Consider the following 13,721-nt stretch of genomic DNA (forward strand, 5'->3'; position numbering starts at 1 on the left):
ACCCTGAAGTGGAGTCTCTCTGTTGTAGCGGGTTGCCTCGGCAATGGCAGGCTGCGTCAGCAGTGGGCGTGTATCTCTGTAGGGACAGGTTGCCTCGGCAACGGCTGGCTGCGTCAGCAGTGGACGTGTATCTCAGTTGGGGCGGGTTGCCTTGGTAATGGTAGATGCCCCCCCTCACAGAGTGTCTCAGATCGACTGCACAGGGATCATTTGAAATCGCGGTTTTGTTTGTCCCACTGGGCTAGCTCAAACACTCTGTCCCTGCAATCCCCTGGTCTGGCCCAGTGTCCAAGTCTTGTTCAGTCTCAAATCCAGCCCTCTCAAGTCTCAGGTTTCCGGTTCAACAGGGCACCCGGACAAGCGCGTTCTGTGGGGAGTGCTGGGTAGGGCCGGCCGCCGCCACCCTGGCTGCAGGCTTCGCCAGGCAGAGGTACTGCCAGGCGTCCCACATCTCCTTTATACTTGGGAATTTCCCCGTTCTGTGGGCAACCAAGATCAGTCTGGAAATGCAGCTCCGACTCACCTCTCCGCAGATTCAAGGAGAGCTCCAATCCTGGGTCGTTCTCACAGCGCCATCTTGAGTCCTCCCCTCCCATCCTATAGGTAGATTTTTAATCCTATATAAATCCTCAGACTGTGTTTATTTTTGTGGAAATAGTAAAAAACTATCATAAAATAAATCAATATGAATTTCTTTGATGTTTGTTGCTGATTTTAAATCATATGTAGTCAGAGAAATTTAATAAAGACCTTTTAAACATTGTTTGGAGAGATTAATAGGCATAAAACTGTTGTTTTGCTTCTTGTATTAAATTTGTCTTCACTTTCAGTTATTTGAATTCTCTAGGAAGAAATATCCTACATTATTCCAATAGATGAGAAACCATACACTGTGCACCTTAAACAAAGGTAATTTTTTATTCTTTAGTTTTGGATTTTGTTTTATTTCTATGAAGCTATTTACTTGTAATAGAAAATGGAGTATGAGAAAATTAAAAGGAGTTGTTATTAAAATTTTTTATTGTCTTAAATAAACAAATATTCTCTCATGACTTAATTAAACTTTTGGTTTTAATGCCTCAAGTAGTCTTTGGTAAATGAGAGTTAGGAACAAAAAACAGGGACTTATCTCCTGAAGACTAATTTATGATATTAAGTTGGCAGGACCAGCAGGGCCTATCATCAGAGCAGATGTCACAAAAAGAAGTATATCTATAGCTGATTATATCAGTTAGAGTTTTATCAGAGAAGTGGGATGACCATGATGAATATGGAATAAGGGATTTAATATAGAAATTAGATATTATACTGTTGGAAAGTTGGCAAGTAGTTTATGGAAGATAGTCTTAGCTATATGCCACTCTTCAAGAATTAATGAAGTAATTGAAATAATTTTCTATACAGTTTAATTCTCTGATGGAAACCCAGTTGGGAAAGGCTGGCTTGGAAGTAATTTTTGACATTCAAGAGGAGAGCTTCAGCCAAACTAGTAAAACTAGACTACATGGCATTCAAGAGAGGTGGATTATGAGAAACTGTAGGTAGCAAGTATAGACTCTTTCAAAAACATCTTTCAGAGAAAGAAGAGGCTTACATGAATATTTTTGAAGGAAAAGAAAACAAAGTATTTTGGTTGAGGGAAAGTTTCTTAAGGAGAGGAAAAGAGAGATAAAAGGTGTAAACAGGTCAAGCATGGTGGCTCACTCCTGTAATCCCAGCACTTTGGGAGCCTGAGGCAGGTGGATGAAACTCCTGAGATCAGGAGTTTGAGACCAGCCTGGCCAACATGGTGAAATCCCATCTTTACTAAAAAATACAAAAATTAGCCAGGGGTGGTGGTGCGTGCCTGTAATCCCAGCTACTTGAAAGACTGAGGCAGGAGAATGGCTTGAACCTGGGAGGCAGAGGTTGCAGTGAGCTGAGATGGGGCCACTTGCATGCCAGCCTGGGTGATGGAGTACAGAATGAGACACTGTCACAAAAAAACAAACAAACAAAAAACTGTATAAACAAGTGGTTTATTGTGTGTCAGATACTAAATAATTCCCCCAAAGAAAAAGTTAATGTAGTCTTTAAGACAGAAAAGAAAAAGAATATGGTGGATGATAACCCAGAGATCTTTGTTAGGAGTATGAGGGAAAGTTAGAGAGTTCACATTGTATTTGAACATCTTACTAAGACCATAAGCAGTGTTGAGAAATGGAGGGAGTGGAGCTTGGGAGATGGATAGGGCATGTGTATATCATTTTGAGAAATTACCTGCTTAATGATTATGATAGCCTAATGACAATTAGAAAGCTATATGAAAAAGAATGAGAAGCAGAACTATGACTGTGTAGAGATAGGGAGTTTCCTTTGTTTTTAAGAAATGCTGATGTGGCAGAAAAAAGATGTAACAGATTGAGTATAGTGGTGGCAGGGATTTGGTGGGGTAGAGGGAGAAAGAGAAGAGACCTGAGTTGGGGGATACGGCTTCCTGTTGGAGATGCTGGATATGAAGGGCTTGTGGGATATCCCACAAGGGGAAATGTTCAGATGGTTGTTAATTTAGTTTAGGATGGGGGAGAGAAGTGTAAGTTTCCACATTTTTTAGTGATGAAAACTCTCAGCAAATTAGGTATAGAAGAGCTATACCTAAACACAGTAAATGTCATGTATGACAAAGCCATAGTTAACATTATACTCAGTGGTAAAAAGTTGAAAGTTTTTCATCTAACACCAGGAACAAGTTAAGGATTCTCATTTTCTTTCACCTCTTCTGTTCAACATAGTATTGGAAGTCCTAGCCAGAGCAATTAGGCAAGAAAAAGAAATAAAAGGCATCCTAATGGGAAAGGGAGACATTAAAGTGTTCCTGTTTGCAAGTGACATAATGTTATATATAGATTATATATAGAAGACCCTAAGGACACCACCAAAATTTGTTAGAATCAATAGACAATTTCAGTGAAGTTGGAGGATATAAAATCAACTTATAAAAATCATAGCATTTCTATACATTAATAACAAATTTTCCAAAAAATGAAATCAAGAAAACAACCCCATGTACAATAGCTAAAAAAAAAAATAAAATATTTAGGAGTAAGTTTAACCAAGGAGGTGAAAGATCTGTACACCAAGCGCTATAAAACATGATGAAGGGAATTGAGGAAGACACAAATAAATGAAAGAATTATGGACTGGAAGACTTAATATTGTTAAAATGTCCATACTGTCCAAAATGATCCATGGATTTAATGCAATCCCAACCAAAATTCAAATGATGTTTTTCACAGAAATAGTAAAAATTGCTATGGAATCACAAAAGGCTCTGAGCAGCCAAAGTAATACTGAACAAAAAGAACAAAGCTGGAGGCATCACACTATCTGACTTCAAAATATACTGCATAGCTATAATAATAAAAGCAGCCTTTTAATAAAAGTAGTAAATGAAACCACAGAAATGAATAAGATCCAGGAGAGCCAGGAGGAAGTGGTATCATTAGTGCTGAAGAGAGATGATTTCAGGAAGGGGAATGTGGTCTACAGTATGAAGTGCTTGAGAGTATTTTATTAATTTATTTAAAAATTATTTTTATAATTTATTTATTTTTGAGACAGGGTCTCTCTATGTGACCTAGGCTGGAGAGCAGTGTTGCGATCTCAGCTCACTGCAGCCTTGAACTCCTGGCTCAAGTGATCCTCTCACCTTAGCCTCCTGAGTAGCTGGGACCACAGGCGTGCACCACCACACTTGGCTAATTTCTGTGTTTTTCATAGAGACGAGGTTTCACCTTGTTGCCCAGGCTGGTCTTGAACTTTTGAGCTCAAAGCATTCCACCACCTCGGCCTCCCTAAGCGTTGGGATTACAGGGGTGAGCCACCCTGCCTGGCTGCTCACGTCAAGTATTTTTACTTGATGTAAAATTGTCTTTTAGACTGGACAGTCAGGAAGTCATTAGTAAGTTTTGTGAGATCAGTTTCAATGGAGGCCTTCCAACAGAAGCTAGTGTGGGTGGCTTATTGGGTTGCAGAGTGAATATGAAGTGAAGAAGCTTAACTAAAATGGCATCATGAGTGCAAGGATTAATACCAAAGTTGAACTTAGACTGGACATTTATACTCGGATGAGTAAGACCTTTATACAATACTCTTCCACTTCATTATGAAAGTAATATATGTGCATAATAATAAAGCATTAGCATGTAAGAACAGAAAACTCTTACAATCCAACTTCCAGTTTATGTCTATTAGTTTTTTTTTCTTTTGAGATGGAGTCTCACTCTGACACCCAGGCTAAAGTGAAGAGGCGTGATCTTGGCTCATTGCAACCTCCATCTCCTGGATTCAAGTGAATCTCTTTCTTTTTCTTTTTCTTTTCTTTCTTTTTTATTTTTTTAGCACACAGACAATGATTTGGTTCCAGTGCATCAAGTGATTCTCATTTTCCTGCCTCAGCCTCCCGAGTAGCTGGGATTACAGGTGCTGGCACCACACCTGGCTAGTATTTATATTTTTAGTAGAGATGGGTTTCACCATGTTGGCCAGGCTGGTCTCAAACTCCTGATCTCAGTTGATCTACCTGTCTCAGTCTTCCAAAGTGTTGGGATTACAGGTGTGAGCCACCGCACCCAGCTGTCTTTTACATTGGGCTCAATTAAGGTAGAAAAACTTTTGAGTAAATGTATATTGCTCTAAGTAAACATTAAATATATGTCAAAAGAAAATGCTACCTTTATGTCAGGTTGACAGACATTTTCTGTAAAGGTTCAGATAGTAAATGTTTTAGACTTTGAAGGCCATATGTTCTTTGTCCAAACTACTTAATGTCTGGTCTTACAGGATGAAAAGAGCCATGACGGTATGTGAGTGAATGGGCATGGTTATGTTTCAGTAAACCTTTATTTACAAAACAGAGGGTGGGTCAGATTTTGGCTGAAAGTGTCAAGTTTACTGTGTTTTTATATGTTTCAAATAGAATAATTAAAAAAATTTTCTCACTTTTTTATATTCAGATACTTTATAGCAGATAATTTTATGGTTTATTTGTATAAGCAAGGATCCATGAATGCTCATTCTTCAGATATTCAGGTAAGATTTAAATTCTGTATTTTATGGATTTTTAATAAAAATCATTTTTTACATTAAATAAATGCTTTATTGAGAGTTCCTGAGGAGAAGATGGCACTATAGGAGCAACTCAGGATTGCAGCCCTCAGTGAAAGTGCATAGGGTGAGTGGATGCTACATTTTTAGATGGATCTTTATTGCCCACAGACCAGGAGATTCCCAGGTGTAGGAGCCCCACGGGCTGCCAGCTGTTTGGGTTGGCGCAGCTGTTTGGGCCAGCAAGGCTGTTTTGGCCGGTGCCACAGCACAGCAGCCCTCCGTACAAAATGCACTGGTCTCGTTGCCCTGTTAAACTGGCAATTTGAGATTTGGGAAGGCAGATTAGCAAATTCATCTGATTAAATGAGACTTAAACAGTAAGCCAGGCCAGGAGAGTCCCAGGCAGCGATGTTGTTTCAGCCAGTACAGTGGGTTGCCACACAGGAAATCACACAGATCCTGGCGCCCTTTCAGCAGGTGACTGGAACACTTGGGAGAGAGTCAACCATTCAACTTTATAAAAAAAAAGGGCTCTGAGGCAGGGAGCCAGGTGATCAGGCTCGGCAGATCCAAGCCCCACAAAACCAAAGAAAATGGCAATTGGAAATGTTTGGGGTTGAGAGTTTCATGGCAAGCACAGCTGAACCCAGGACAGTGCAGCTGGGTGGGGGAGTGGTGTCTGCCATTACTGAGGCACCCCACCCTACAGAGGTACTCTGCCATTGCTGACACAGCCTGCCATTGCTGAGGCAACCCGCTGTTGCTGAGGCAACTTGCCATAACAGAGAGAGTCTGCCATTACAGAGGTGGGTCACCATCACCAGCAGTTCCAACCACACCCATATAAACAGGACTACAGGGAATTACACATGGCAGCAGGGCGGAGCCCATGACAATGGGGCGGAGCCCACAGCAAGAGGGCGGAGCCCAGAGCAGCTCAGCATAGCCTCTGCAAGCAGGCAGTGACTAGACTGCCTCCTTGCTGGGCAGGACAGTGCAACAGATACTCATGAATAAAGCCCTAACTCCCTGGGACATAGTACCTGAGGAAAAAAAGGGGCTTTATGAGTTCTGCTGCAGCAGACTAAAACGTACCTGCCTAGCAGCACTGAATGAACAAGGGAGCTCACAGCTCAGCACTTGAGCTCCTATAAAGTACAGACTGTCTCCTCAAGAAGCTCCCTGACCCCTGTATATCCAAAGAGTCACCTCACAAAGGACTGATCAGACTGACATTTGGCAGGCACCATTCTGGGACAAAGATAGCAGAAGAAGAAACTGGTAGCACCCCTCACTATTCCACAGCTGCTACAGGTGTTCCCCAGGAAAGCAGGGCCTGGAGTGGACCTCAGCAGTCCTACAGCAGAGGGGCTAGACTGTTAGAAGGAGAACTAAGAAACAGAAATACTTCATCATCAACAATCTGGATGTCCACTCAGAGACCCAACTGGAAAGTCCGCAACTACTCAGATGACAGATGGATAAATCCACAAAGATGGGAAGAAACCAGCGCAAAAAGGAGGAAAACACCCAAAACTGGAACACCTCGCCTCCTACAAGGGACCACAACCGCTCACCAGCAAGGGAACAAAGCTGGTTGGAGAATGAGTGTGATGAAATGACAGAATCAGACTTCAGAAGGTGGGTAATGAGAAACTTCCAAGAGCTAAAAAAACATGTTCTAACTCAATGCAAAGAAACTAAGAACCTTGAAAAAAGATTTGAGGAAATGATAACAAGAATGGACAACTTAGGAATATGAGTGAATTGATGGAGCCGAAAAACACAACACGAAAACTTCGCAAAGCATGCATAAGTCTCAACAGCTGAATTGACCAAGCAGAAGAAAGGATATCAGAGGTTGAAGATCAACTCAATGAAATAAAACGAGAAGGCAAGATTAGAGAAAAAAAGTGCAAAAAGGAATGAACAAAGTATCCAAGAAATGTGGGACTATGTGAAGAGACATAATCTACGTTTGATAGGTATACCTGAATGTGACGAAGAGAATCAATCCAAGCTGGAAAATACTCTTCAGGATATTATCCAGGAAAATTTTTCCAACCTAGCAAGGCAGACCAATATCCAAGTCCACGAAATACAGAGAACACCACAAAGATATTCCACAAGAAGAGCAACCCCAAAGCACATAATCGTCAGATTCAACAGGGTTGAAATGAAGGAGAAAATGCTACGGGCAGCCAGAGAGAAAGGTCGGGTCACCCACAAAGGGAAGCCCATCAGACTCACAGCAGATCTCTCGGCAGAAACCCTACAAGCCAGAAGAGAGTGGGGGCCATTATTCAACATTCTTAAAGAAAAGAACTTTCAACCCAGAATTTCATATCCAGCCAAACTGAGCTTCATAAGTGAAGGAAAAATATAATCCTTTGCGAACAAGCAAGTACTCAGAGATTTTGTCACCACCAGGTCTGCTTTACAAGAGCTCCTAAAAGAGGCACTACACATAGAAAGGAACAACCAGTAGCAGCCATTCCAAAAGCATACCAAATGCTAAACAGCATCAACAAAAGGAAGAATCTCCATCAACTAACAGGCAAAACAGCCAGCTAGCATCAAAATGGCAGTATCAAATTTACACATAACAATATTAACCCTAAATGTAAATAGGTTAAATGCACCAATCAAAAGACAGAGACTGGCAAATTGGATAAAAATCCAAAACCCATCAGTGTGCTGAATCCAGGAAACCCATCTCACATGCAAGGATACACAAAGGCTCAAAATAAAGGGATGGAGGAAGATTTACCACGCAAATGGAGAGAATAAAAAAAGCAGGGGTTGCAATTCTCGTCTCTGATAAAATAGACTTTAAAGCAACAAAGATCAAAAGGGACAAAGAAGGACATTATATAATGGTAAAAGGATTGATACAACAAGAAGAGCTAACGATCCTAAATGTATATGGATCCAATACAGGAGCACCCAGATATATAAGGCAAGTTCTTAATGACTTACAAAGAGACAGACTCCCATGCAATAATAGTGGGAGACTTTAACACTCCACTGTCAATATTAGATCAACGGGACAGAAAATCAACAAGGATATCCAGGGCTTGAACTCAGACCTGGAGCAAGCAAACCTGATAGACATTTACAGAACTCTCCACCCCAAATCCACAGAATATACATTCTTCTCAGCACATCACACCTACTCTAAAATTGACCACATAATTGGAAATAAATCACTCCTCAGCAAATGCAAAACAACTGAAATAATAACAAACAGTCTCTCAGACCATAGTGCATTCAAGTTAGAACTCAGAATTCAGAAACCAACTCAGAACCGCACAGCTTCATGGAAACTGAAAAACTGGCTTTTGAATGTTGACTGGATAAACAATGAAATGAAGGCAGAAATAAGGAAGTTCTTCGAAACCAACGAGAACGAAGACACAACATACCAGAATCTCTGGGATCATTTAAAGCAGTCTCTAGAGGAAAATATATAGCAATAAGTGCCCACATGAGAAGAGTGGAGAGATCCAAAATTGACACCCTATCATCAAAATTGAAAGAGCTAGAGGAGCAAGATCAAAAAAACTCAAAACCTAGCAGAAGACAAGAAATAACTAAGATGAGAGCAGAACTGAAGGAGATAGAGACACGAAAACCCCTTCAAAAAATCAATAAATCCAAGAGCTGGTTTTTTGAAAAGATGAACAAAATAGCCAGCCAGACTGATAAAAAAGAAAAGAGAGAATAACCAAATAGATGCAATAAAAACCGATAAAGAGGAAATCACCACAGATTCCACAGAAATTCAAACCATCATCATAGATTATTATAAACAACTCTATAAACATAAAGTAGTAAACCTGGAAGAAATGGATAAATTCCTGGACACTTGTGTCCTCCCAAGCCTAAACCAGGAGGAAGCCAAAACTATGAATAGACCAATAACAAGATCTGAAGTCGAGGCAGCAATTAAGAGCCTACCACACAATAAAAACCCAGGTCCAGATGCGTTCACAGCCGAATTCTACCAGACACACAAAGAGGAACAGTTACCATTCCTTCTGAAACTATTCCAAATAATCCAAAAAGACAGAATCCTTCCCAAATCATTTTATGAGCCCAACATTATCCTGATACCAAAACTCAGCAGTGATATCCATGATGAACATAGACACAAAAATCTTCAATAAAATACTGGCAAGCCGATTGGAACAACACATCGAAAAGCTTATCCACCATGATCATGTAGAATTCATCCCAGGGATGCAAGGCTGGTTCAACATACGCAAGTGTATAAATGTAATTCACCACATAAACAGAACCAAAAACAAAAACCACATGATTATCTCAACTGACGCAGAGAAGGCCTTTGACAAAATTCAACAGCCCTTTATGCTAAAAACCCTCTATAAACTCGGTATTGATGGAACATATCACAAAATAATAAAAGCTATTTATGACAAACCAACAGCCAATATCATACTGAATGGGCAAAAACTAAAAGCAATCCCTTTGAAATCTGGCACTAGACAAGGATGCCGTCTCTCACCACTCCTATTCAATATAGTACTGGAAGTTCTAGCCAAAGCAATCAGGCAAGAAAAAGAAATAAAAGGTATTCAAATAGGAAAGGAGGAAGCCAAAATGTCTGTATTTGCAGACAACATGGTAGTATATCTAGAAGACCCCATTGTGTCAGCCCAAAAACTCCTGAAACTGGTAGGCAACTTCAGCAAAATCTCAGGATACAAAATCAATGTGCAAAAATCACAAGCATTCCTATACGCCAATGACAGACTGAAAGAGAGCCAAATCAAGAATGAACTGCAATTGCTACAAAGAGAATAAAATACCTAAGAATACAACTAACAAGGAATGTAAAGGACTTCTTCAAGGAGAACCACAAACCACTGCTCAACGAAATAAGAGAGGACACAAACAGATGGAGAAACATTCCATGTTCATGGTTAGGAAGAATCAATATCATGAAAATCAAAATCAGAAAGCAGAAACTGGACCCCTTTCTGACACCTTACACTAAGTCTATCAAAGTAATTTACAGACTCAATGCTATCCCCATCAAGCTACCAATGACCTTCTTCACAGAACTGGAAAAAACTACCTTAAACTTCATATGGAACCAAAAGAGAGCCCGCATAGCCAAGTCAATTCTAAGCAAAAAGAACACAGCAGGAAGCATCACACTACTGGACTTCAAACTATACTACAAGGCTACAGTAATCAAAACAACATGGTACTGGTACCAAAACAGAGATATAGACCAATGGAACAGAACAGAGGAATTGGAGGCAACACAACATATCTACCACCATACAATCTTTGATCAACCTGACAAAAACAAGCAATGGGGAAAGGATTCCCTGTTTAGTAAATGGTGTTGGGAAAACTGGCTAGCCATGTGCAGAAAGCAGAAACTGGACCCCTTTCTGACACCTTACACTAAAATTAACTCCAGATGGATTAAAGACTTAAACATAAGACCTGGCACCATAAAATCCCTAGAAGAAAATCTAGGCAAAATCATTCAGGGCATAGGAGTAGGCAAGGACTTCATGACCAAAACACCAAAAGCATTGGCAACAAAAGCCAAAATAGACAAATGGGACCTAATCAAACTCCACAGCTTCTGCACGGCAAAAGAAACAGTCACTAGAGTGAATCGGCAACCAACAGAATGGGAAACAAATTTTGCAGTTTACTCATCTGACAAAGGGCTGATATCCAGAATTTACAAAGAACTAAAACAGATTTACAAAAAAAAAACAAGCCCATTCAAAAATGGGCAAATGATATGAACAGGCACTTTACAAAAGAAGACATACATGAGGCCAACAAACATATGAAAAAATGCTCATCATCACTGGTCATTAGAGAAATGCAAATCAAAACTACATTGAGACACCATTAAATTATCTTAGAATGGTAATCATTAAAAAATCTGGAGACAACAGATGCTGGAGAGGATGTGGAGAAATAGGAACACTTTTACACTGCTGGTGGGAGTGTAAATTAGTTCAACCATTGTGGAAGACAGTGTGGCAATTCCTCAAGGACCTAGAAATAGAAATTCCATTTGACCCAGCAATCCCATTACTGGGTATATATCCAAAGGACTATAAATCGTTTTACTATAAGGACACATGCACACGAATGTTCATTGCAGCACTGTTTACAATAGCAAAGACCTGGAACCAACCCAGATGCCCTTCGATGATAGACTGGATTGGGAAAATGTGGCACATATACACCATGGAATATTATGCAGCCATCAAAAACGATGAGTTCATGTCCTTTGTAGGGACATGGATGAATCTGGAGAACATCATTCTCAGCAAACTGACACAAGAACAGAAAATGAGATACCGCATGTTCTCACTCATAGGTGGGTGATGAACAATGAGAACACATGGACACAGGGAGGGGAACACTACACACTGGGGTCTATTGAGGGGAATAGGGGAGGGACAGCAGGGGCGGGAGCTGGGGAGGGATAGCATGGGGAGAAATGCCAGATGTGGGTGAAGGGGAGGAAGGCAGCAAATCACACTGCCATGTGTGTACCTATGCAACTATCTTGCATGTTCTGCACATGTACCCCAAAACCTAAAATGCAATAAAAAAATAAATAAATGCTTTATTAATACAGAAGGCTCTCAGGATTCATAAGGGATGTATTTTAAGACATTTACTGATTGATGATCAGGCTTTCCTGAAGTTTTGGTAAAGACAAATTAGATTGACTTAGGACCTTTTGCATTCCTGAGAATATGGGCACTATTTTTAAATTTATTTATGTTTTGTTAAATAAAAATATTTATTTGTTACTTATATTTGTAAGAATATAAATTAAATAACAAGAAAAGTGGACACAAATGTTATGGGACACAAATCACAGATCAAAATTTCTTTCTTTTTTTCTTAACTCCTCCTCATCTCATCCATCATTTATACATCCATGAATCCTATTGACCCTGCCCTTTAAACTAAGTGTCCAGCATGCACCTTTTTCCTCTGCCTCCATTAACTGAAATTTCCCATTTCCAAGTAAACATCTTCTCTAGTTTGGATTATTGCCATAACTTCATGAATAATCTCCCTGCTTCCTTACCTTGTCCATCCCTTCAGTCAGTTTTGTTTATTTTATTTATTTATTTTTGAGACAGAGTCTCTGTTGCCCAGGCTGGAGTGCAATGGTGCAATCTTGGCTCACTGCAACTTCTGCCTCCTGGGTTCGATTCTCCTGCTTCAGCCTCCTGAATAGCTGGGATTACAGGCATGCACCACCACACCCAACTAATTTTTGTATTTTAAGTAGAGATGGGGTTTTGCCATGTTGGCCAGGCTGGTCTTGAACCCCTGATCTCAGGTGATTTGCCTGCCTCAGCCTCCCAAAATGCTAGGATTACAGGCGTGAGCCACCATGCCTGGCCTCAGTCAGTTCTCAACATGGCAACCATATTGATCCTGTTAAGATGTAGTCAGATCACCTTGCTTCTCTGCTCAGGACCCTCAAGAGATGGCCTCCAGCCATTCACAGGGTGAAAGCCAAAGTCACCTGGTTCCCTTTTACTCTGACCTTGTTTCCTGTTATTCTCTACCTTGTTCTCTTTGTTCCAGCCTTGTTCTTCAAATGTGCCAGCTAAGTTCTCCTTTCAAAGACTTCATACTATTTCCTGGTATCCAAATGCTTGGTCTTTTCCAGGAGACCCATATGTTTTTTCATCTTCTTTTCCTTCAGGTCTTTACTCAAAATCCCCTATTAGTCCTTGACTAACCCCTACTTTAAATTGATCTTTTACTCTTAATACTCTCTCTATTTCCTTTACTTGTTTTGCCTTTTTCCCATGGCAGTTATTGATACATGATGTACCATATATTTTATTTGTTTACTTTATTTTCTGTCTTCCCAGTGCAATATAATCATCCCGAGGGCAGGGATTTTGGGCTGTTTTATTCACTGATATAACACCAGTGCCTAGAAAAGTGCCTGGCACACACTTGACATATAATAAAAATGTGTTGAAATATTAAATTAGATATCACATTGCTTCACTTATATTGGATGGGATTATCATTTTGCTTTATTGCTCCCTTTTCCTTCCCTTAGTTCCATCATAAAGCAGTGTGCTTATAAGAAATCTTATATTTATTTATAATAAAATTTATAGCACCATTGAATATTGGAAATTATATAATATTCACATATGTAACAATGTTTGTGACTCTGTATCTCTAGCTTGATTGTACTGTGCTCAGAGACCAACTCTGTACAATTTAATTTCTTTGTAGTCAACAGATTGCTTTATGGCCTGGAGTATGGTTTCTGTATTGTAGTTGTTCCATGTGTGTTTAGAAAGCATATATTCTAAAGTTTTTAGGTATAGTATTCTGCATATATTAACTAGGCCATACTAATCACATTGTTCAAACCTTCTATAGATTCTGAACACTTGATCTATCAGTTACTGAGAGAAATGAACTTTAAAGAACTTTTTTTTAACTGTAGATTTTTTACATTTTTACTATTCTTTCAATTTTGACTTTATATATTTTGAAGCTATGTTATTAAGTAAATGCCAATTTGGAATATTTGTGTCTTCCCGGTAAATTGAAATGCTTATTATTATGAAATG

General features: G+C 39.7%; 1 protein-coding gene across 11 annotated transcripts in view; it reads left to right on the plus strand.

The window, feature by feature from the left end:
- The window catches only part of ADAM32 (ADAM metallopeptidase domain 32), a 181,910-nt gene that overhangs the window by 37,392 nt on the left and 130,797 nt on the right, over positions 1 to 13,721 (plus strand). For 10 of the 11 annotated variants that reach the window (XR_013525624.1, XR_004732787.3, XR_004732786.3 and 7 more), the window contains 2 exons: positions 848 to 909; positions 4,995 to 5,070. Coding sequence is in view for 8 of the 11 variants with exons in the window: in XM_035270328.3 (XP_035126219.3) it covers positions 848 to 909; positions 4,995 to 5,070 (138 nt within the window). In the remaining 3 variants the exon portion in view is untranslated. Of the gene's footprint in view, positions 1 to 830; positions 910 to 4,994; positions 5,071 to 13,721 lie in introns of all 11 variants that reach the window. The other variant, XM_035270337.3, reaches the window with a different exon arrangement.

Source organism: Callithrix jacchus, chromosome 13, assembly GCF_049354715.1.
Source record: "Callithrix jacchus isolate 240 chromosome 13, calJac240_pri, whole genome shotgun sequence".
Taxonomy (NCBI): domain Eukaryota; kingdom Metazoa; phylum Chordata; class Mammalia; order Primates; family Cebidae; genus Callithrix; species Callithrix jacchus.